This window comes from Trichomonas vaginalis, chromosome III (assembly GCF_026262505.1).
Source record: "Trichomonas vaginalis G3 chromosome III, whole genome shotgun sequence".
Classification (NCBI taxonomy): Eukaryota; Parabasalia; order Trichomonadida; family Trichomonadidae; genus Trichomonas; species Trichomonas vaginalis.
Genome location: NC_067205.1, coordinates 9,846,533 through 9,868,743, shown reverse-complemented (window position 1 = coordinate 9,868,743; position 22,211 = coordinate 9,846,533). Strand labels below are relative to the sequence as shown.

The window sequence follows — 22,211 nt, the reverse complement described above, 5'->3', positions numbered from 1 at the left end:
AAAAGTCAAACATAGACATACAAAAGCAAATAAGTGAAAACGAAAAGAAACTAGAATATGACAGACACACAAAGAAACTCAATGAGTTAAACGTAGAGAAAAAGAAGAAAGAAGAACAACTGAAAGAACTAAGTACAGAGGAATATGCGAAAAAAGTGTCAGAAAAAGCAGCAGAAGTAGCAAAAATGGAACAAGATGTATAAATTTGAAAAAACCATACTACTCAATATAAAGTACTGAAAGATGAAGAGATAAAACAAAAAGCCCTGAAGACATATATGGATAGCGATGAGTATAAAAAAGAAGTTGAAGCAAATGTAAAGGCAGAAAAACTTTTACAGTTGCAAAACCAAACCGTACAGTATGAAAACTTAGCACAAGAAAGTAAAAATAACGACGCAGCATGCAAAAGGCAATGAAAGCGCAGAATATATAAAAGCTAACAATGACTGGTTAGATGCCCAAGCCAACGCTAAAGCAGCCCACTATAGGGTCAATAAGGACAAAAATACAAGCGGATGAAGACAGTTCAAATGAAGCTTTAACAAATGCTGACTTTAAGAACGCCTTCGAAGCTCTTCATAGTAAGGTGAAACAAGTGAACGACTTCTCATCTGGAAAGAAACTGAAGTCTGAAGGTTTCGACAAAGAGTTAAAAGAAGTAGCACAAAATATGACAAAATAACAGATGCAGCAACGAGACAGGCAGTTCAAAGTGCCTATGACGCCGTTAGAGCAACTGTTGTGGAAAGTCAAGAAAAAGAGTTACAACAGACCAAAACAGACCTAGTAAATGCTTTCTTAAAAACGAAAAGTCAGGTAGGACATTATGCTGCAGATGGAACATATGTGCCAGCTGGAACTTATATACCACCAAACCCTCCAAGAGAAGCACCTGCACCAGGACTACCTAAAACATTTACATCGTCACATGGACACAGACACAGCATGCAAAACCAACACAACAACCAACAGTTCAAAATCACACAACAACAACAACCAGCACAACAACCAACAACCAGCACAGCAACCAACAGTTCAAAACCCTGCACAATAACAACCACAAACAGAGCAAGGACATAAAAGAAGTAGAGAACAAGGAAACCAAGATTTCTTAAAAATGCTTAAGAAGACTATGGTTACCCAGATACTATTGACTTTAGTGACAGATATAAAGAAGCTATTAGAAAGTTCAAGGAAGGAAATACTGACCCGAACCTATTTAGCTTTATTGGCTCAGCACCAAAATGGGATATAATTCAAACCTGGAAAATACAAGCTCGCTAAGGGATATGATTTAATAGCATATCATCCAAATGACATGAACGAATTTACTCCGAGATATTTGGTGTCAGAGCTAAATGAATTCAACTATCTTCATGAAACGCGTAAAAAATAGAGACGGAACGAAAGAACAAAGGCTTATGAATGCGGATGACGTAATAGGGAATTGTTGAAAACGGTCTCGGAATATATGAAATGCCAGCAGATGAGGTACAAGAAACTCCACAGGAAGAAGTTCAGATACAACCAGACATGGAAGAAATAGTTCAGCAACAACAGCTAGAAGAGCCTGAAGGAAACGAACAAGTCCCTCCTTTGGAAACTAACTTCACAGAACTAGATGAAGATTTGGAACAGCCGAAAATCTTGACCCTCAACAAGAGTATGAGAATATGGAATCTTTCAAGAGTCTAAAAAAAATTCGGCTGACATAGTAGAAGAATATCGAAAAATGTTTGCCGACATACAAAAGACTCCAACATCAGATGAAAATATTCAGCATAGAATGGAAGTACTGAAAGAAAATGTACACAAATACAACAACCTTTTTACTTACGAGCATATAACGTTCAATCTTTGGATGAACTCGGTGAAAATAAAAGGTTAAATTTCAACAAAACATATAGAAATGAAACATTGTTTAAAGTTCATTCAGAACCTAACCAAGATGGAAACAAACCTACTTTTGTTTCTGCAGACTATGGAACTACAATGAGATGGGGTCATAAAGCTAACCCGGATAGGTGGTTCATAAACTTACAACCACAATTCCAAGAAGTTGTAGACGCAATGGAAGTCAATGGTGAACCAGATATAGCTGGTATTTTCAGCGCGGCTTTAATGCCATTGAAAGATATGAAAAGATGCAGATATTTTGGACCAGTATGAAATGAACATGGCTGATGGAAATATAACACCTGACGTTCTAGAACATTTATCTCAAAGAACTACACAGAACCATAGAGATGGTATATTTGGTGAAGAGTTTAGAAAGAAAGTTAGGGAGACAGAAGGAAGAGAACCTATTGTACATGACCTTGCAAACGAAAGTTTACAAAATGTCATAAAAACTTACTTTGCAGACAATGAACGAGAAGGGATGAATATTTAAGAAAACTCAAATGGACAGTACCAAATGAAATGTTAGTATTGAAAAACATGTTCCTTGACAAAATAAAACCAACTACAGAAATAAATGACGCAAGACTGAAACGTTGGGTAAAAGCTTTCCCATTCACAAAAGATATTATTGGTAACATGGAAAGAAAACCAGAATGGCTACAAAAACATATATTTGGAAACGAGCTTATTCCATATGGACAAGCTCTGTTTGAAGAGCTTGAACCGAAACTCAGGAAAGATCATGCAAACAATACGCGAAGACTCAAATACAAACTATGACAAAATCTTTCTAGGATATAGGTTACCTGAGATGGGCGACCAGAGCCCAAAGGCAAAAAGGACATGGGAAATTTACAACATACTAGGTGAACATGAGGCAAGATGCAACAACTTGAAGCAGAGGGCAAGTTACCAAAGCGACACCAAAGAAGAAGAGAAGAGTAGAACAAAGTGAAAGTAGTGAAGAAGTAACTTCATCTAGTGAAAGTAGTGGCAATGAAGGAAAAAGAAGAGTTAAAAACTCAGTCAGGAAGAAAGTAAAAGCTTGGTCCACGTGGTTCTATTATGACACATAAATCCAACTATTCTATATTTTTACCCATATGAAATGTACGCCGCTCAGAATATAACGCCAACAGTTTTGGATGCCATGAATGGAAATGTTTCCGAATGGTATAACGAATGCGGACAATGCCATTAGAAGGTCAGAAATAGTTCCTGGAACTTACGAATATACAACTGCTGTTTCTTATGGAAACGTAGGTGAGTTTGGAGAAGGTTCTTCAACAACAGTAGATATTGCTTGCGACAGGTTTCATATTATTTCTATTGACAAACTCATTCTTATACGTGGAACAAGACATTGAAATAAAACCTTCTGCCAAGTTTTCTGACAAGAAAGTTGCAATGAATTTTTCTATGTCGGATACCAATATGCTCCAGAAGTTTTCATGGGATATAAGATATATTCTAACTCTGACTTAGTTCAAACAGTAACATGGGCAAACTATGAATGGTTCGCTTTAAGAAACTCAGTACAACCACAAGCTAGAGAACAAACAGACCAGTATGCAACTATTGAGAAAATAAGAGACTTGACCCTAACTTCCAGGAGTTTATGTTAACCTTTCTGGTTCAGATGAAATGCTGTCACTAAAGTAAAACTGAAACTTAGAGTTCCTTTTCATCTTTCCTCATCTTCAGGTTTTTAAGATACTTGCCAAACTGGGCAGGAAAAAATTTCTATTGAACTTACTCCAAGCAAAAATAACTTAGTCATTGCACCAACGCAAGGACCCATTCACTCTTACAGACGTAAAGGGAGCAAATCAAACGTCATTCGCCGAATTTTGCAAAGACAAAGTTGACTTAGACTTTGGTTTCTCAAACCTCAACACTGAAGTAAAGTATTATTTCAATGCTGCTGGAACTGCTTGGACCCAGTTAGTTACATGCGAAAAATTTGAATGCAAGAGAATAGAAAAGCAGACTTGCAGTCTATATGTTGGACCCAGATATTTCAAATGCTTTAGCTGCCAAATATATGCAGTTCCACTTATGTTCCCTATACACCAAATATCTGTCAAAGACTTTGCAGGTGAAGTTGGAAACCAAAGTGCTGACCCAGGTGCAAGAACAGATATTGCTTTAACAACTGCAATGAAACATGCAGATACTATGTTTGTACTGTTCAGACGAACTATAAATGACTATTCTTGTTTCTACAACCCCGGTATTAAATATCATATAAACATAGATGGCAAATATTATCCAAGAGAAGAATATTCTACAGTTGAGGATATGAGGTCATACAACTTGACATTAGATGCTATGAACTTTAACAACAACTTCACAACAACCATTAACCCTGAAATGCAAAGTTCTATTATGCCATATGTGAAAGTATGGACTCATACAGGAGGTCAAAAAACTCAATATACAAATGGAGACCGTTCAAACTTTTGGCTTGGCATTCCATTTGCTGACTCAGAAGACTTTATGGGTGGTATTTCAACTGTTGGTACTGTACAAATACAATATACTGGTGACAGAGACGGTCCAGATGAATTGAAAGCAAAGAAGTTTACAAAACCAATAGCACTTTTCACGGAAGATGCTCTTTTGAAGATTCGTTCGATGAAACCTGCTGGGGCTCCTCAGATTGGCATAACGACAGCTTCCATCGAGCAGATTTTGGCAGCAGGTCAGTAAGTTGTTCTTGAACTGACTTCTCTCCGTCAAATATTGACAGTACGCCAGTTTTGACATAAATTGTATTATAAACTTACCTTTAGAAATATCTGTAGTTTTGTTGTTATATTTTTGTCTGCTTCAAGAACTTTCACCATTTCAGTTATACCAACTTTCTTTGCTTTATGAAAATATTTTGGTTCAGCAAAGACTGCTATTCTATAACATTTTCCATTGTTTGTATAAAGAACTATTCTGTCAATGTATTTGTATTGTTTGTGTGTGTAAACTTTGTTCTGCTTCAATTCGAAGAGATACTCGAATACGTCCATCTTTTTATTCTAAGTAAAATGTCATTTCCGAAAAATAGAAGCGTAAGTGTTTCAAAAGGTTTAATGGCGGTGGCAGATGTGAAGTTAAATTCACCAACTCAAACAAACAGTCAAAGTGTTGTTGTCAATGTCAAAGAAGAGATGTTGAAGTGGGGAAACCATACGAAGACGAAGATGGTATAACAATTGTTCCTGTAAAAGAACAACCAACATATCCTGAAGTTAGCAGAGACTTAAGTTCTGTTGCAGATATTCGAAACGACTACCAACAACTTAAAGACAAACTTCAAAACTCAGGAGAAGATTTGTCAAGCTTTAGTATAATGTTAAACTTGGTCGAACACAACCCTGTAAAAGTGAACTCATATGTCATTGCACCTCATGAAGTTTTGAAAGAACTATTGAAACTTTTGACAGAGGCAGACGATATAAACATCAAAGAAATAGAACCCGACATTAGTTGCTGTGGTGTTTCATATAATGTCATTGACAAGATATACGTTATGAAAGGAGGTGAAACGTTGAACTTAAAATATAGTTTCCCAGACGTTATAAAAATATTTGACGACCACAACATTTCATTAAAATTTATTTGCTAAGTAAATGGCAGAAGACATAATGGTTTATACTATTACGACTAAAAACCCTGAGTCATATAATTCTATAACAACAAACTTACAAAGTCCTCAAGGACGATATTGTAAACTAACCTTAAACACAATGACGACTAAAGCCTGTTTTGCTCTTTTGACACCAGAAGACTTTATTGTTGTGAATGGTAAAAAATACTCCTTTGAAGATACTTACTCAGATATACCACCAACAGGTTTTGTTGACTTATTTAATACTTTAAGGACGGGGTGTAACATGTGCTGCAACTAGAGCAGGTTTCATTATGTTTGGATGTCCGACTGAGTTTACTATAAACGATATGAGCTATAATACAAAACTTATATCTGGTTTTTACTACCAACAGTTTCCTATAACAGGAAAAGGTGTCATACAAGGAATGTCTATTCCATTGACTTTAAGCACACCATTTTTATATTGTTTCAAACTTAGGTTCAAAGTGTTATTCGAATGTCGACAGAAACTATTATGACCAAAAGATACTTATGCGTATAAACAATACTTTCTCTGCTGGTTTGCCTATTGTTCATTCGAATGCAGAATTTTCAACCTTAGTGAACTCAAACACTTTGGCAAGTATAACGTTGACATTAGTTGACGCAAACTTTGTTCCTGTAAAACTTTTATGTCCTATGTATTTGTCAATGACGGCAGAAAGTTTCGAATTGGAAGATGCAACTGGTGAAAGTATTGTATTACAAGAACAACTTCAACAACAAATAGCTCAAGAACAACAAATGCAACAAATGGAACAACAAATGCAAAGCTCAAGAAAATAAAAAAAAATTTTTTTTATTTTTATAAAAATGTACAGAATAGATGTTTCAGATTTTTATGACTTCCAAGCATTCAGAAATATGTGTCCATTTAGAGACTATAACAAAGCAGTCGAGAATTTGAAACGTTTAGTCATTTATGTTGACTCTGCCCCAGAATGTTATGTCATGAAAGAATGGGATGTTGTCTTTAACAAACCAAGAGCAACAATAGTTTCAGAACAAGAATGTAGACAGAAACTTAAGAAAATAAAAGTCGTACAAGTTGGCATGAAGATGTTAGATGCTTGGGATATCTTATTGTCAAAGTTAGAAGATTTTTCAGTTCGAGGTATAAAGTTCTATACACCTTCTCCAAACTTCTATTCTATCTTCACTGGATATAAATACGAACAAGTAGAATGGAAAGAAAATGTTATAGAAGCTTGGTTAGACCATGTCAAAGAAATTATATGCAATGGAAACGAAAGAGTCTATGAGTATATCTTATGTTGGTTTGCAAACATCTTACAACATCCAAGTGCTAAAAATGAAACTGCTCTCATTATAATTGGAAAACAAGGAACTGGTAAGAACACTTTCTTTACAGATATTTTGTGCAAACTGTTAGAAGGTTATTCGAACCCTAATATGACAAACTTAGAAAACATCTGCGGTAAATTTAACTCTCAATAGAGAATATGAAACTTATAGTTGTAATGAACTTCAAAGTATAGATACAAAAAAGTTTTGAACTCAGATGCTTTGAAGAGTCTTATAACAGACAAAGTTGGAGTTGTTGAAAGAAATATAAAGACCAAAGAGTTTGTGAAAATGTTGCAAACTTCATTATGGTTTCAAACAATGCTGTTCCGATGAAGTTAGAAAGTTCTGACAGAAGATATGTAGTTGTCAGAACGTCAGATTCTCATATGCAAGATACAGAATATTTTGACGACTTAGCAGAAACTTTGACATCTGACTTTTACAACCACTTGTTCTCATATTTCATGACATTAGATATTTCAAAGTTCAATCCAAGACAAATTCCACATACCGAAGAGAGACAAACATTGTTAGAAGCAAACAAGAGTGTATATGAACTGTTCATAGATGAAACTGACTTTGAGTGTTTAGATGAAAGGTCATTGTACGATTCGTATAAACAATATTGTCAAGAATATGGTTATATGGCAGCGTCTAAACGAACATTCTTGGCAAATGTCAAAAGTCTTTTAGATGTTCAGAATGGTGTATATACAAAGAAAAATTTTTCTGAGTAAATTTTAAAAAAAATATTTTTTTATCCGATAGAAAAGATGACGAAATTCATCTCAGTAAACAAGTACATGTCAGGACTTAAAGAAGAACTAGACCCATTCACATATTTGAATGTTTACTTCTACCATTTTGAAAAGTCTTCATTCAGCAAAGTTTGGAACATCGAACCAGTTAAGTTTGCTATTGTGACTAAAAATGGTGCGAAATTTGAAGACTTAGACATAGAAGGTTTGTTAGCAGTCAAAGAAAGTTTTGACAGAAGGTTCTCAAACCTTAAAGAAGGCAAAGCATACAAACTTGTTATACCTTATGAACCAAAGAAAGCAGACGACTATGAATATTATGAGTCAAGAAAGTTGTAGAAGTTCAAGGTAAATTGGGTAAAAAGATTTTAGAGTCTAAGCCAGTGTTTGCTCCTAAAGAGGAAGAGAACATTGACATTGACCCAGAAATGTTCTAAAAATAAAATTTTATTTTTACATGTCAAATTTCTTTTTTCTCTGGCTCTGGTTCTTTCTTCTCTTCTTCTACTTTCTTTTCTTTCTTTTCTCTTCTTCTTTTTTCTGGTGGAGTTATGTCAAATTCTCAGAACCATATTTTGTAAAAGTTCTTTGTCCTTTAATAGCTCTTCTATTCTGTTTCTATTTCATCTTCAAGAACAGCGCATGTGTCTTCTTTGCATTCTAAGAATTTTGTTGGACTTCAATCTCTCCAAGAGGCGTCATCTCTGTCAACAAGTCTGTCATTGACAAATTTTAAGACTTCTCTGCTTAATGTTTTATGGTTCTTGTCATATTCCCAGAAACAGAATTTAGAACAAATTCACCTTTCTTGTTTACACTATGTAAGATTTTATGGTCGACAGATGTTTTGCTGTCGAAAAGCTTGTCTCGAATATAGATGGCGAAATCGCTAGACATTTTCTAAAAGATAAAAATTTTAATTTTTCTAAAAATATGTTAGAAAAAAAGTTTGCTGACATTGACAAAAAATTTGAGAATGTTTTAAACAAGAACAAGAGGAAGTTGGAAAATGCTCAGATAAAACCCATACATGACAAGTTCTTATTTGCTCAGAATGGTATAACAGGTCTAATTGCACCGCCTGGGTCGGGTAAGACTTTCACTTATCTTAAAATGGCTGCACAACAACAAGAACTAGATGAGAAGAACCCATTCTATGAGTTAGTTGTTATTTGTAGTACTTCGGGTCAATTTGACCAAACCGTCAATTCGTTCAAAGATATTATAAAGAAGTCTAAGTTAGTATGTATAAAAGACTCTGAGTTGTTAGATTGGATAAAGAAGTACCAAAGAAGAGTTTTGAAGTATAATGCTATAAATGAGTATATAAATTCTAAGTTCAAAGACCCAAATGAGGAAATGCAGAGAATATTAGAGAAGAAACACTTCAGAAACAAACAGAAAGAGATAGAATACATTTCGAAGAAATTGCAATCTTACGATTGGAAGACTTACCCTCATAGGTGTCTTCTTATCTTAGATGACTTTGCTTCTCATCCTTTGTTAAAGAACAGAGAACAAGATATGTGTCGAATTCTCAAGAAGCTCAGACACTTTAACATCTCTGTTGTCATTTGTGTACAGACAGCAAAGAGTTTAAGTAAGGATGTAAAGAGAATACTTACTGATATTGTACTTTTCCCCGGATTGTCCGAAGACGATTTCATGGAACTTATGAAAGAGTCCATGGCAGGTAAGTTTGACAGACATGAACTATGGGAGAAGTACAAAGTCATACAAGACCCTCATACTTCTTTCAGAATTCACATCTACGCAAACAAAGTTCAAATTGTAAAAAGTCAAGCTTGAAAAATGTAAGTGTTTAGTCTTAGTAAGATGGTAGCTTCTTAAAGCAAATACCATTGCTGAGTTTTATGTACGTGAAGAGAAGTACAATGAATTCAATTACGAGTACAATTGCAATGACAACTAAGGCAACTATTTTTGTCTTTTGCCAGCAAGGGTACTTCTTCTCTTCCAATGGTTCGGCAGAACTATACTCACTCATGAGAAATGCCAAAACGGTTTAATAGAAAAAGTGAAAGTTATTCTTCATTTTTTTGTATAAAAGATATGATTTTAGGGATTTTTTTTACGAAGTGTCAAAGTTCACTTCGTCAAAAAATAACAGTTATATAATGAAATTTGGTCATTTTTTCACGATTTCAGGGATTTTTTTTACGAAGTGTCAAAGTTCACTTCGTCAAAAAATAACAGTTATATAATGAAATTTGGTCATTTTTTCACGATTTCAGGGATTTTTTTTACGAAGTGTCAAAGTTCTCTTCGTAAAAAAATAACAGTTATATAATGAAAAAGTGTCATTTTTTCATGTCCGAAGACTCGAAGGTGCAACACTTCCAAAATACCGACGAACTCAGAAGAGCAGCATGGCAGTATCTTCTTGACAACTTCTTTGAGTTCTCCAGGTACACCTTGGAAAATGCTGAAGAACTCCGACACAGAGAATTTGGAGAAATTGCACTCCAATACTACCTTGACAAACAAAGGGTAAACAAAGGGTAAACAAAGGGTAAAATAAGACTAAAAACTTAACGTTTAAAAAGTGACATTTTTAATGAGCTCCGAGTCACCGAGAAAACTTGGTCAGATGTTAGCAGCTTACTTCCCTGAGGAGGATGGAAGCGTTACATACGTAAGGTTCAAAAACAACGAACCTGGAATTGCGTACCAAATTCGCAATTACATGACCATGGAAGAGTACGAAAGGCTCCTACAAGAGAAACCAGCTCTAAACAACTCAGAAAAGAAAGAATAAAAGGTTTAACTCGTAATTGTTTATTTTTTTACTTGTATGGGCAAGCTGCAAGAATGAAGTCGACTATCTCAGTCTTTGTCTTGACGAGCTGGACGGCTCTTGCGAGTACGTCTGTTTTGCGGTCTCCAGCTGGTGTTTGACCTTCGTAATTGCGCATGTTCTTGAGAGCTCCAACTGTAAATGATTGTAGGATGAAGAGTCTCTCAGACTGCTTGAGGTAGTCTTCACGGTCACGAACCGAATCTGTGGTACGAGTCGAATCGGTCGATTTGAGGGAAGAGACTGAAAGCCTGTCCTCTTCCATTGGAGCTGTAGCATACTCTTTGCGTAAGCGGTTCAGACCTTCTTCGAAGTCTTGGTCTCTCTTCGATTGGGATTGAGATTGGAATTGCTGGGGTGGAGCTTGCTGGGATGGAGCTTGCTGGGATGGAGCTTGCTGGGGTGGAGCTTGCTGAGATTGGAATTGCTGGGGTGGAGCTTGCTGGAACATCCAAGGGTTGGGGAAGTAAGGCATAGGTTGAGGAGGAGGGTAGTTCGGGAAGCCTTGTGGTGGGTAGTAACATTGAGGTGGAAATTGGTAGTAATTTGGTGGAGGTACTTGCTGGAACTGAGGTGCAGGGGCTGGTGCTTTAGGTTCTGTAGCTTTCGGTACTTCTGGCTTTGGAAGGCATTCAGGAAGAGGAACGTCAGTCATCCGTTTGTGTCCTGTCGGAAGGAAAATTTTTTCCTGTCGGATGGAAGGACTCGGAATGCCAGAAGGAAGAACTTTTCCTGTCGGAAGGAAAAATTTTTCCTGTCGGAAGGAAGAACTTTTCCTGAAGTTCGACCAAAAAGTTCTCAATTTTCGAAAATTTGAATGGTTTACGGACGGACAACTGGAAAATTTTTTCCTGTCGGAAGGAAAAATTTTTCCCTTTGTCCGGAAAAATTTTTCCAGTTGTCGGGAAAATATTTTCCTGTCGGATGGAAGGACTCGGAATGCCAGAAGGATTTGACGAGGCAATTTACCTAATTGAAATTAACGACTGCGTAAAAGACTACTTGCGCAAGGTAATGAAGCCCAAGGTCAAGTTCACCAGTATTTCTGGAAGGTCTACACTTCAGCTCGAGACTTCGACTGGAATTCCAATTCAAATACCAGACGGGACAGCCTACGATGGCATAAAGGACGCCAAAAGAGAACTCTTGTTAAGTTCCTAAACAAACGTCCTTGGATAAAAATACCAAACAAGGAGAACCCCTACCCCATATGAAATTGGCAATTCAGTCTCTCCTTCACTTCTCGGGTCAGCCGTTCTACATAACCTGTGAAGGCGACATTCAGCCAGTTCTTCAGCCAGTTCAGTAAACATCTCATTTTAACTTCACTTTTTTTATGTTTTTACGCATGTGAAGAAGAAGCCTTCTGGTAAGTTTCTTATAGCCATATACATGGCACGCTTTGAGTAAAAACATTTTTTGAATGAAGCAAGTTAAATTCGTCCCACACCAATCTCAATGGACCGATGAAGAGTTTCAAGCTATGGTTGAAGACGTTGAGAACGACATAGACGGCGAACTTGAAGGAGCTCAAATCACAATTGCAACCAAAATTGCAGGAGTCAAGGAACAGATAGCTCCACTTAAAGCTACCAAAGCTACTCTTGACCTCATGGATAGTTACCGTTTAGATGTCAAGAGTGGAATAAGACAATTAAAATTAAAACTTCTAAACTACGAAGCTATACTCCAAAAGTTAGCAGAAATGAGAAGACTTTACCAGAGCTACTTACATGTAAGGGACTTACCTTCAAGCAGTCCGACCAAAGATGAATTTGTTGACATTGTCCCAATTTTGTCCGAAAGTCAGCTCAGATGTTTCGAACTGCTCCCAACATATCCGGAATATGAACGTTTGCCTGAACTCTTCCACAATCTCAAAAAACGTTTTTTGGTTCTCATGTTCCAAACTTTTATCGGAAGAGACAACAAACGTTCAGAAGAAGAACAAGATATTATTTTAAACTTGTTGTATGACTTAACCGTCATAACAAGCTTTTTGAAGTAAAACCGTCATTCTCAAACCACTTCATTTTTTCGATGTCCGAACAAGCACCGAAGCCAAACTCAATGGCAGATGTCCTTTCAAGGTTGTCAGACAAGCGCCCAGTTCAAATTCAAATTGCCCAATTGAACGCTCATCTGTCAAACACCATTAAGACTCTCCAAAGTAGTCTTATGGAAGAGATAACCAATCTCAAAGTCGAAGTCCTCACGAACCAAGCTTCCAATAAGAAAGTCCTGAACGATTTCGCGGAAACCTTGCGCCAATACAACATAGAGAACCAAAACCTTGCCCAACTCATCTACCGTTTCTTCGAAGAGATTGACACCATCTGGGCGGCACTCGGAAAGGACAGAACCTCCAACACCGTAATTCGTGAGTACCAAATTCAAGAAGGAATTTTCGAGGAAGAAGAGGAAGAAGAGGAAGAAGAGAAACACAAAGAAGAGGAAGTTTGGGCAACCCTTGTTGCCGATGACGCTTACGAAATTTCCCAACCCTACCCATACAAAATCCGCAACAAGGAGACCGGCAAGGTTCTTACCCCAGTCCTCAACAACTTGGGACACTTGAACCTTACCCTTCGGAATTACGGTTCAATTTCCATGGGAAAGCTTGTCGGTATGCAATGGGTTCCAAATCCAAACAAGAAGACGAGGGTCAGACACATTGACGGTGACCAGCTCAACAACCGTAAGGAGAACCTCGAGTGGTTCTAAGAGTAAAAAAATTTTATTTTAGGGGGAAACCCCAAGTAAATTTAGGTGTTTATTTGGATAAGTATGTTAAATTAAGGGTAATTTGCAAAATTAGTTCCCGACCTCTGAATTGGACTCTTTCGTCATCCCAGTTGTATAGGAGGTCGTCCCAGAGGAGTTGGTAGAATTGCCAATCCAAGGACGATTTGTCCTCCCAAGCATTGAGGATGTACTGCTCGTAGAGTCTCATGACCTCTCCCTTGCACCAGACACCCTCTCCCTTGGAACGTAAGGCTTCTTCGAGGTGCTCGAATGCGATTGGCTGCTTGACCATCCGAAATGACACTTTTTGTCCGTTTGGTCAATGTTCGTGTCTCGTGCCATAGTCGACGAAAATACAGACAAACAGGTTATATATGAGTTTGAGACCAAGAATGGTGTAACTCGACCTGTCCGATTCAAAGACTCCGAGGGCGACCATGAAATTAAACGGAAATTAGCTAGGAAGGAATATAAAATGGACTGGTTGCCACCACCTTTACCTGTTCCTCAAGTAAATAAGCCTTTCACGTTCCCAAGAATTCCCACATTTAAATTCAAATTCGAATAAAAATTTTTTATTTCATGCAATGTTTTATTTCTGTGCCGTCTTCAAGTATGCCCCAGTACTTACGCTTGGAGAGGACATGAACTTCGGTGAAAATTTTGTCCAATTTGAATTGACCCATCTTCTCACCGACCATGCCCATTTCAATGAGTTTGTTATAGCCTTCTTCGTTCGTCATGAGTGCGTCAATGTTCTCATAGTAAACCTTGACTTTCGATTTGACTTCCGAGAAGAACTCATTGTAGTTGTCAAGGACTGCCTTTGCGAACTGAGGGTAAGACCAATGTTCGACAATAGGTTTTAATGTGGTTACTAAGCCACTTTGACCTTGAGTGAATTCGTACTTCAAAACAAAAGGAGAAAACCTTTCAACAAAGTTGTCGACCTTCTCATAATGTTTACTCTTCATCTCTTGAGGTTTCTTAATGGAATATCCCCATGTCGAATTCATAAGCAATTTGAGTGTCATTGCAAGTTTGGGGTTTGAAGCTTTCCTAATATCATACAGTTGTTGTATGACTTTTCCAACTGTATAGTTCCTTCCCGGGAACTCACCATCTTCGTTTGGAATTCCAGTCGGAATATATTGGACAAACCTCATGTATGCAGCGTTAAGGTCGACATAGTATATCTTTTCATCTGAGTCGAACTTGTCGCAACCAATTGGTCCAGTTTGTGGAAATTCAAGTGAGTCTCTTATCTTCTGAGAAACTTCTCCTGTTATCTCATAAACATCGTCGAAGCAACCTGTTTCATATAAAACCTTCTGACCTAACTCAGATGCTCTCCAATACAATTTGACGTCAATTGGATGTCTCAATGGAAGTTTGTTTATAGCATCTTGAAGTTCTTGCAACCTCATTGGAAGTTCTTCTGGTTCAGGTTGGTATCCGAACAATCCAACTCCTTGTGGAATTGTGTACTTCTTTTGTACTAGAACTTTGTCTGGAACAACTTTTGGTCTTGCTAACAATGAAAAGTTTGTTTCGTCTTTTGGTACAAAAGTTTCTGTCAGCTTGTCATCTGGAATTGGTTCCAACAAACCTTTCTCGAAAAGAATGTTTACAGCTCTGACAATGTTGCACTTGCCTTTTCCGAACAATGGGTTTGTAAGACTTTCGTTCAACATGAAGTGGTTGTGGACAATTACAATCTTCAACCATGGCAATTTGAAGTCAACAACATAGTCGTCATGTGAAGAACCTTTAGCTGTAGGTATGTTGACTCGGATATTGACATTTGCCAACGGTGCAATTTTTGCCAATTGACCTCTGAGAATGTACCTTGTCTTCACACATGACTCAAGATACTTCATTTTCTCATCTGTAACAAGACCAGAGTTCCTGAGACATGTAAGAATACAAGGTTCATTGACAATTGTTTCAATTGAATTGTAAATTCCATACCTTGTCAAGTCAATGTCAGACTTATTTCTGAACGGGAAGTATCCAGCATGTTGTCTGACTGCTTGAGGGTTAGGTTGGTACCATTCGAACTTGACACTTGCAATTCCTTCAATTGCATTCAAAATGTCTGAGTCGGAGTCAACCATTTGTTCTCTCTTTGTAGTCTTGAAAGCGTCAAGAAGTTTTGCGGCTGTTTGTTCATTGCCATGTGCATAGTAAATGTGACCATCCAAATCTGTTATGGTCAATCTGAGATTGTGTCCTTTCTTATTTCCGTCTTGATTGCAGCAAGTACTCCCATGAAGCCTTCTTTGTTCTTTCCTTCGTCAAAGTTTACTGTAAAGGTTCGACCAGATGTAATTTGACTTCTAACTTCACGGTACTTTCATATGCATATCTTGTTCTTTCCATGGGAGCATGTGTCTCACTTTTCCTTTTTTCCTTCTCAAAGGATGCAATTGTTCGTCATGTTTCCAATAGAATCTGGCAAAGCCGTCGTGTCCTTCAACTTGAGGTTCACTAACATCGAAAGGCATGTCCATAAGACGTTCTTCTTCTAACCTCTCTAGTCTGTTTGGATAATTTGCACGTGCTGTTTCCAAATCCATTTCGTAGCGAAGACCAGACAATTTGTCATAGACTTTTATGGGTCTTCCCTTCCTATATTTAAACTTCTTCGAAACTCTCCAACCATAACTTTGCAACTCTGCTTTTATTCTAGCAGATTTTCTATCCATTCTATATGGGGGCATTTTTATAAAAAAAAAAAATATTTTTTTTCTCTTTACTTTACATAACCGCCTGCTGCCATAAGTCTTTGACGCCAACCCATACCAGCTAATGAAGGTTGACTTGGTTTAGTTTGGAAACTAAACTTTGGTTTTGGTTTATCTTCAGTTTTTGGTTTCTCTTCTTCTATCGGTTTTTCGTCACTTTTCGGTTCCTCTGACTTTACTTCACTTGCAGGAACAGTTGTGTCGTCAACATCTTCATAAATATCATATGCCATTTGTTTTGTTTTCCTTTCAACTTTTTGTGTTTGTTGTAAAGTTTAGAATATTTCGACTCTAAGTCAATGAGATGTTCTATAATGAACTGTTGGTCAGTGAAGTAAACTTTTCCATCTGTTGTCTCGAAAGCTCCTTCAGACTTCAATATTTTATTTGTGAGAGTCTGTTTCTTTTTTGAGATACTTGCCGTTCCATTTTTATGAAAAGTGACTTTGTAGTTAGGGTTTGTATTTCCAGACCTGGCACTTTCTATTATTGAATTTTTCTCTTCATCTGTAAGTTCTTTGACAGGTTTTGACAATGGTTCTGAACTTTTTGTTTGTGGTGTCAAATCTACCGTTTCAACTTCTTCGGTCATTTCATCTCAGTAAAAATTTTAGTTTGGTTTGTTTTCAACTGGTTGTTGTTGTTTTTTAAGTCGGTCTAAAACTTCCTGAGGTATAGGAAGAACTTGACAAACACGTTGTGTAACTGCTGGAAGCCGACAAATCCATCTTGAACCCATTTGTCTCAATGCTGTATTGTTCATTTCATCTCAGTAAAAAACTTTACATTCCCCACGTTTGAGGCGGTTGAGGTTGGTTATTGTTTACCACTGTTGTGCATGGTTATATCCTCTGTTAAAGAATCTTTCACCTTGGTCCATATAGTGTCCTGCTTGGTTATAGTAGTCATTTGCTTTGTTATAATAGTTTCCTGCTTGTCTTCCTACATTGTCCATCCATCCTTGAACTTTTCCTCTTGTTTCAGGATTTGGAATAAGATTTGTTGCATCTCGTGCTACATCCCAACCTTTCTGTACAGTTTGTATAATAGGTTGTGCTTTCTCTTTAAGTATACCTAATGTACTCAAAATCTTCCTTCCAACTCCAAATACACCTCTGGCTATTGTTCCCACTGCGGGCAAAAATCTGGATGCAACTCCTGCTAACGCGCCAAATAAACCCATTTCTTATGGGTTAAAAAATGACGAATCCAAACAAGGACCCCTATGTTTCTAAAGCGACAAAGAAAGCACTCATGGTAAAAATCTTTAGTTCAACACCAAATGCTTGGTTTATGGATATCTTGGAAAACATTCCGATGTATAGAGAAGATGGACCACCATACTGGCTAATATTTGTCGGTCAAAACACAAGATACTGTGAAGCCATACCATTACAGTCCAAAAATATTTTAGATATCTTAGCAGCTTTGACAATATTTGTTGACAAATACCATCCAACAAAACTGACATCTGACTGTGAAAGTTCTTTCAAATCAGACGATGTAAAAAACTATCTGCGTTCAAAAAATGTAAACCAATATTTCATTGTCGACCAAAACCATTCTGCTCTTGGTGTCATTGACGGTTGTATAAAAATGTTAAGAGACTTAAACCAACCACAAGGTGGTGAAGCAAATGAAATGTCATATGACGACAAGTATAGACACTTCTCCATGGCAAAGATGAGACAAGTTTTAAATATTTACAATAGCCGTAAACAAAAAGGTTTGGGAAACCACTCCCCCGAAGAAATGAAAAACAACCCTGACTTAGAGAAAGACTATATATTTAATAATTTAGTCAAAAGAGACAAACAAGAAAGAATGCCGGGCTTCAAACTTAAGAAAGGCGACAAAGTAAAAATAGAAATACCCAAACGCGACCCATATGAAAATACTATTGACTATGACAACAATGGGAACCCGACAGGTACTCACATTCGTGTTCGTAAAAATAGAAGAAAGTATACAAGAGAATATTATGAAGTTTTAGGCAAACATGGCAAAATGTACACACTGCAAGCAGAAGATAAAACTACTATTGTCAGACCTTGTTTCAAACTTGTCAAAGTTCAAGGTGGTATACTTTCAAAGACAGTTCCTAACAAATATAAGACAACTCCTGACGAATATGCTAAAGAAGTTGAAAATGACGACTAAGCAATTCTATACCATGCGTAAACTGTCATGTAAGGTGGCATGTAGTCTTTACTTTGTCCCGTTGTTTGCGTATATCCTGAAACGAAATGTGTATGGTTTCCTTCTCCCTGCGTGTCATCCCAGTAACAATTTATAGCAAACTTAACGTCGTCTTTAACATCATATCCTTTACCTTTTGTCATTCCTGACCAATCCCAATATCTATGCTTATGCCAACCTGCTTGAGATGTACTTAAATCTATGTAGTGACTGTGCGCAGGTAAGTTTTCACCTGAAATCGTTTTACTTCCACCTGTTTCCTTTGAAGAGTTTGCACAATACAAAAACCTGTCGACTATTTGTTCCCATGCACCAACACCAAACATTACTTGAGGACCTCTTGCTTCCATAGATGTATAAATAGAACCTACTGGGTTCATTAAATCAAACATATGAGATATTATAGGATTGTCTCTTTTGAACTTAAAATATAGTGCAACTATTTCAGGTTTCTTCTGGTTTAAGTCAGAATATTTTTTATAATATAATCTTATGTTTTCAGGGTGGGTAAAGTCTTGACTATAATATTTATTTCTGTCATCTTCATAATAGTATACTATTCTCGTTTTTTCTATTGCATTATATCTTTTATATCTATAAAAATCTAAATATAATGTTAGCTTTTGTTCATCTACATGTGGTGTTCTGTTGTCATCTCCATAGTCATAATAGTATGGTGCTGGAGCTGGGTCAGGCAATGTCATATCTGTCATTTCATAAACTCGGAAATATTTCTTTTGTTCGTCTCCATATAAGTTTAAGTAGCAGTTGTTGTCTAATGGAACTTTAACTTGTGTACCATCGTTCTTTTTATAGCTTACATACATTTCATTGTTATTTTTCGGAATGAGTTTATACCGTATACCATTTTTTAAGGAATGTACAAACTGCCATCTAAAATATTTGTTTTCTTCATTGAAAGAAAAGTCACCAACAATAGTTTCAATATTTTTTGTTCCAACTAAACTTTGGTATATTTCATTGACATATGTTTTATCTGCTTTATTTTCAAGGCTAACGTTTAAGTCTGTTATTTCAGAAGATGTATGTGTATGTCCAACGGCACTTTTCCTGTTTAAGGTTTCTTGTAAGTTTGCAATATTTGCAATGGTATGTGTATGTCCAACGTCACTTTTCCTGTTTAAGGTTTCTTGTAAGTTTGCAATATTTGCAATGGTATGTGTATGTCCAACGTCACTTTTCCTGTTTAAGGTTTCTTGTAAGTTTGCAATATTTGCAATGGTATGTGTATGTCCAACGTCACTTTTCCTGTTTAAGGTTTCTTGTAAGTTTGTAATATTTGCAATGGTATGTGTATGAGTCTTTTTAGAATATTCGTTTTCAGCTCTTGTCACTTCACTTGACATTTTATTGTCAACATATGTTTTGTCTGCTAGTTCAGGATGAGTATGTTCTTTTGTTGCATAAGCTTTGTTAGCTCTTTCTTCTTCTTTTGCTATTGCATCGTCTACATATTCTTTGTCAGCTTTGTTGCCAACATCTGCTTTCAAAAGAAGTTCAGATATAGGTTTCTCGTTTAAAGTTCCTTTTGTTGGATTTATACAAACAGTATGGTTCTTATTGTCTTGAAACAGAAACTCATCTGTCATTGGGTTTAAAGTCAGTTTTAAGTTTCCTTCTTTCAATGACTCAGATATCTTAGAATAGTTTGAAAAGTTTGTTGTGTTCTTATTTAGAGCTTGTATAATGAGTTGTCGGTTGTGTTGTATTTCTCTCATAGACGCTGTTTCATTTGACATTTTTATTCTAGATAAAATATGCTTTCAATAGAAAAAGAAAATTCAAGAGTTGCTACAACTAAACCATTAGATGAACTTTTTACGAATGTCGGTCAAAAGTTTGAGACAGAGACCGTAAAGCATGAAGGCTATCGTTTTGACTACCCGTTAAGATGGTTAAGAGACCCATCTGTCACAAAAGCTATTGGCTTTCGTAGAATGAAGTTCATTTCAGAAGCCATACATGGTTTCCCATTTACAGTCGGTTTTGAAGTTCGATACTATAACAAAGAAAAACATACGTATGAGAAATTTGAACAGGGAAAACTTTTACAAGTTAGTTTGCTTGTAAACTTAGAAACAACTCTTCAAGCTTTTCAAGAAAAATAAACGACATCTATATCGAATATGCAAACCAGTATAACATTGACGAGGGAGAGTACCATCTCGATATTATATATGACAGGAAAATGCAACTGTTAAAATCAATAGAATAGAAGACCTTGGAGAAAACGTTTATATTTCTACAAAATATAACAACTTGGCATGGTATAGATTTATGAGGATGTTAAATCAGCCTGCAGAATATCCAGTACACCCGGACTTTTATGAAGTCGAAAACCCTAATGGAACATATGAAAATGTTTTCGACTCAGATGCTATTATAGTTCATGCTTCATTTTCTGGTGCACAAAACTCTTTTTTATGCTTGGCAAATGACTTTTACGAAAAACCTACAAAGCTATATGAACCACCAAGTGGAAGTATTTCAGACTTTCAAGTATGGTTTACAACAGATGGAAGAAAGAGAATAGTTCCATTATACCATGCGTTTTACTTAGAACTTAGTTTCATATACAACTACTATCGAACGGTAAAAATATAATTTTTTAATACGGTTGAGGTGTTGGATTTGGTTGCCAACTAGACTGTGGTGCAGGTTCAGGCTGTTGTATAACAGGAGCTTGTTCTTCTGGTTCAGGGTCTTTAGGTATAATACCAACAAACTGACCTACTCTTTTACCAATATTTTTGACACCGTTCCATACTCCTCTTCCGACAGATTTTATTCCATTCCATATACCTCTTCCAACTCTTCTGAAGAAGTTTCCAATACTACTGAAGAAACCCATTTTACTATATGTAAAAATCTAATGTCCGCCTAGTCTCTTACGTTTCCTTCTGAGTTCCATAGCATTTTTTAACTGGAGCTCATACATTCTGTTTCTCCTCTGGTAGAAAACATATTCTGGGTCAACTCCTGTGTTCGCGTCATCTGCATAAAGTTGTTTATATCCCACTTCAGGGTTTGTATAAAACTCTTTCCATCTCATATTTGCATACCATGGTGGCAAACCTAACGCAGCGTCATTTGACATGGCAGTTTGCATTTGTACATCTGTTGGCACTTGACCATAGTTTGCCATTGCAGTTTGTATTCTAACTTCATTTGGAATATTCTCTGGGTTTGGTTGTCCAGGTTGCTGTGCATTCGCTAAGTTCTGTGCGTCCATTTAATATTAGATAAAAATATCTCTTACGAGTACATATACTGACATTTGCAGGCATTGGTTCATCTTCATATTCTCTATATCTTTCTGCCACGTCAAATAAATAAATGACACAATGGAAAAAACCTAAAACAAGTAGTCCTATTTCAAACCACATTTACTTACTAGTAAAATTTCTTTGTTATGACACTTTCTCCGGTTTATAGGACCTCTCTCATATTCTATCTTGTCATATCTAAACTCATAGTCATGTATGTCCTCTAACCATCTCATAACGGTTTCCAAACCACTTTTATCGGATGTAAAGTAAAAGCATGGACAGTTATGTAAAACGTCTAAAGTTTCTAAAGAGTCTCTCAAAGTCCAGTCTACTTGGTATTGAAAATCGCATGTGTTATAGAACGGCGGGTCCACTATAAAGAAAACATTTTCCTTGTCTTTATATTTTTCATACAACTCTGTCCAATGACATCTCACAAACTCTATACCCTCAATATATTTTTCTATGTCCTCTTTGAAAACATTTGTATAGTTAAGATATAAAACGTTTGACATAAGTGTTTCAATGTCATGAACTCTTATAGAACCACTATATAATAGTCTAGCAGATATACTATCCCAGTCTATATATTCTGCTTTTTTCAAAACCTCTCTCACAATATTTTTGTTATCTAATGGTATACGTTCCATCTTACCTATAGGTATCTTTTCTTTTAACGCTTTCAATATATTGTTTGTGTCTGGTATATGTTTGAGACGGTCCATATAGTTGTCGAAGTCATTGCATATAATCTTTGAGTCTGGGAATATTGTATGGCACAAATGGATATATAGA

The 22,211-nt window shown here is 36.5% G+C and overlaps 13 protein-coding genes and 3 pseudogenes across 16 annotated transcripts, besides 1 other annotated feature; 8 read left to right on the top strand and 8 right to left on the bottom strand.

Moving 5' to 3' along the window:
* Nucleotides 1-1,938: 1,938 nt before the first annotated feature.
* Nucleotides 1,939-19,454: a mobile genetic element.
* Nucleotides 7,633-7,950, top strand: TVAGG3_0673920 (uncharacterized protein; the record flags this gene model as incomplete). Its single annotated transcript, XM_051242502.1, has 1 exon — nt 7,633-7,950. A coding segment is annotated over one exon (318 nt), but the record flags the coding sequence as incomplete, so codon positions are not given.
* Nucleotides 8,551-9,426, top strand: TVAGG3_0673910 (protein of unknown function, DUF4106 family; the record flags this gene model as incomplete). The annotated part of the gene is made up of 1 exon (XM_051242501.1): nt 8,551-9,426. One exon carries the CDS (start codon nt 8,551-8,553, stop codon nt 9,424-9,426), a length of 876 nt encoding a protein of 291 aa, XP_051089088.1.
* Nucleotides 10,196-10,396, top strand: TVAGG3_0673900 (uncharacterized protein; the record flags this gene model as incomplete). The annotated part of the gene is made up of 1 exon (XM_051242500.1): nt 10,196-10,396. One exon carries the CDS (start codon nt 10,196-10,198, stop codon nt 10,394-10,396), a length of 201 nt encoding a protein of 66 aa, XP_051089087.1.
* On the bottom strand, nt 10,425-11,090 carry TVAGG3_0673890 (uncharacterized protein; the record flags this gene model as incomplete). The annotated part of the gene is made up of 1 exon (XM_051242499.1): nt 10,425-11,090. The coding sequence occupies one exon, from the start codon at nt 11,088-11,090 to the stop codon at nt 10,425-10,427; it is 666 nt and encodes a 221-aa protein (XP_051089086.1).
* On the top strand, nt 11,470-11,561 carry TVAGG3_0673880 (uncharacterized protein; the record flags this gene model as incomplete). Its single annotated transcript, XM_051242498.1, has 1 exon — nt 11,470-11,561. A coding segment is annotated over one exon (92 nt), but the record flags the coding sequence as incomplete, so codon positions are not given.
* TVAGG3_0673870 (MazG nucleotide pyrophosphohydrolase domain-containing protein) lies at nt 12,476-13,159 on the top strand (the record flags this gene model as incomplete). The annotated part of the gene is made up of 1 exon (XM_051242497.1): nt 12,476-13,159. One exon carries the CDS (start codon nt 12,476-12,478, stop codon nt 13,157-13,159), a length of 684 nt encoding a protein of 227 aa, XP_051089084.1.
* TVAGG3_0673860 (uncharacterized protein) lies at nt 13,209-13,472 on the bottom strand (the record flags this gene model as incomplete). Its single annotated transcript, XM_051242496.1, has 1 exon — nt 13,209-13,472. One exon carries the CDS (start codon nt 13,470-13,472, stop codon nt 13,209-13,211), a length of 264 nt encoding a protein of 87 aa, XP_051089083.1.
* TVAGG3_0673850 (uncharacterized protein) lies at nt 13,503-13,748 on the top strand (the record flags this gene model as incomplete). The annotated part of the gene is made up of 1 exon (XM_051242495.1): nt 13,503-13,748. The coding sequence occupies one exon, from the start codon at nt 13,503-13,505 to the stop codon at nt 13,746-13,748; it is 246 nt and encodes an 81-aa protein (XP_051089082.1).
* TVAGG3_0673840 lies at nt 14,901-15,888 on the bottom strand (annotated as a pseudogene). Its single transcript has one exon. A coding segment is annotated over exon 1 (988 nt).
* Nucleotides 15,936-16,519, bottom strand: TVAGG3_0673830 (annotated as a pseudogene). The gene has a single exon. A coding segment is annotated over exon 1 (584 nt).
* Nucleotides 16,538-16,690, bottom strand: TVAGG3_0673820 (uncharacterized protein; the record flags this gene model as incomplete). Its single annotated transcript, XM_051242494.1, has 1 exon — nt 16,538-16,690. One exon carries the CDS (start codon nt 16,688-16,690, stop codon nt 16,538-16,540), a length of 153 nt encoding a protein of 50 aa, XP_051089081.1.
* On the top strand, nt 17,128-18,080 carry TVAGG3_0673810 (uncharacterized protein; the record flags this gene model as incomplete). The annotated part of the gene is made up of 1 exon (XM_051242493.1): nt 17,128-18,080. A coding segment is annotated over one exon (953 nt), but the record flags the coding sequence as incomplete, so codon positions are not given.
* TVAGG3_0673800 (phage tail repeat-like family) lies at nt 18,084-18,269 on the bottom strand (the record flags this gene model as incomplete). Its single annotated transcript, XM_051242492.1, has 1 exon — nt 18,084-18,269. One exon carries the CDS (start codon nt 18,267-18,269, stop codon nt 18,084-18,086), a length of 186 nt encoding a protein of 61 aa, XP_051089079.1.
* Nucleotides 19,455-19,904: 450 nt separating the features above from the next.
* Nucleotides 19,905-20,751, top strand: TVAGG3_0673780 (annotated as a pseudogene). Its single transcript has one exon. A coding segment is annotated over exon 1 (847 nt).
* Nucleotides 20,752-20,755: 4 nt separating this feature from the next.
* On the bottom strand, nt 20,756-20,998 carry TVAGG3_0673770 (serine threonine-protein phosphatase family; the record flags this gene model as incomplete). The annotated part of the gene is made up of 1 exon (XM_051242491.1): nt 20,756-20,998. The coding sequence occupies one exon, from the start codon at nt 20,996-20,998 to the stop codon at nt 20,756-20,758; it is 243 nt and encodes an 80-aa protein (XP_051089078.1).
* An 18-nt stretch (nt 20,999-21,016) lies between these two features.
* TVAGG3_0673760 (uncharacterized protein) lies at nt 21,017-21,379 on the bottom strand (the record flags this gene model as incomplete). Its single annotated transcript, XM_051242490.1, has 1 exon — nt 21,017-21,379. One exon carries the CDS (start codon nt 21,377-21,379, stop codon nt 21,017-21,019), a length of 363 nt encoding a protein of 120 aa, XP_051089077.1.
* Nucleotides 21,380-22,211: the final 832 nt, after the last annotated feature.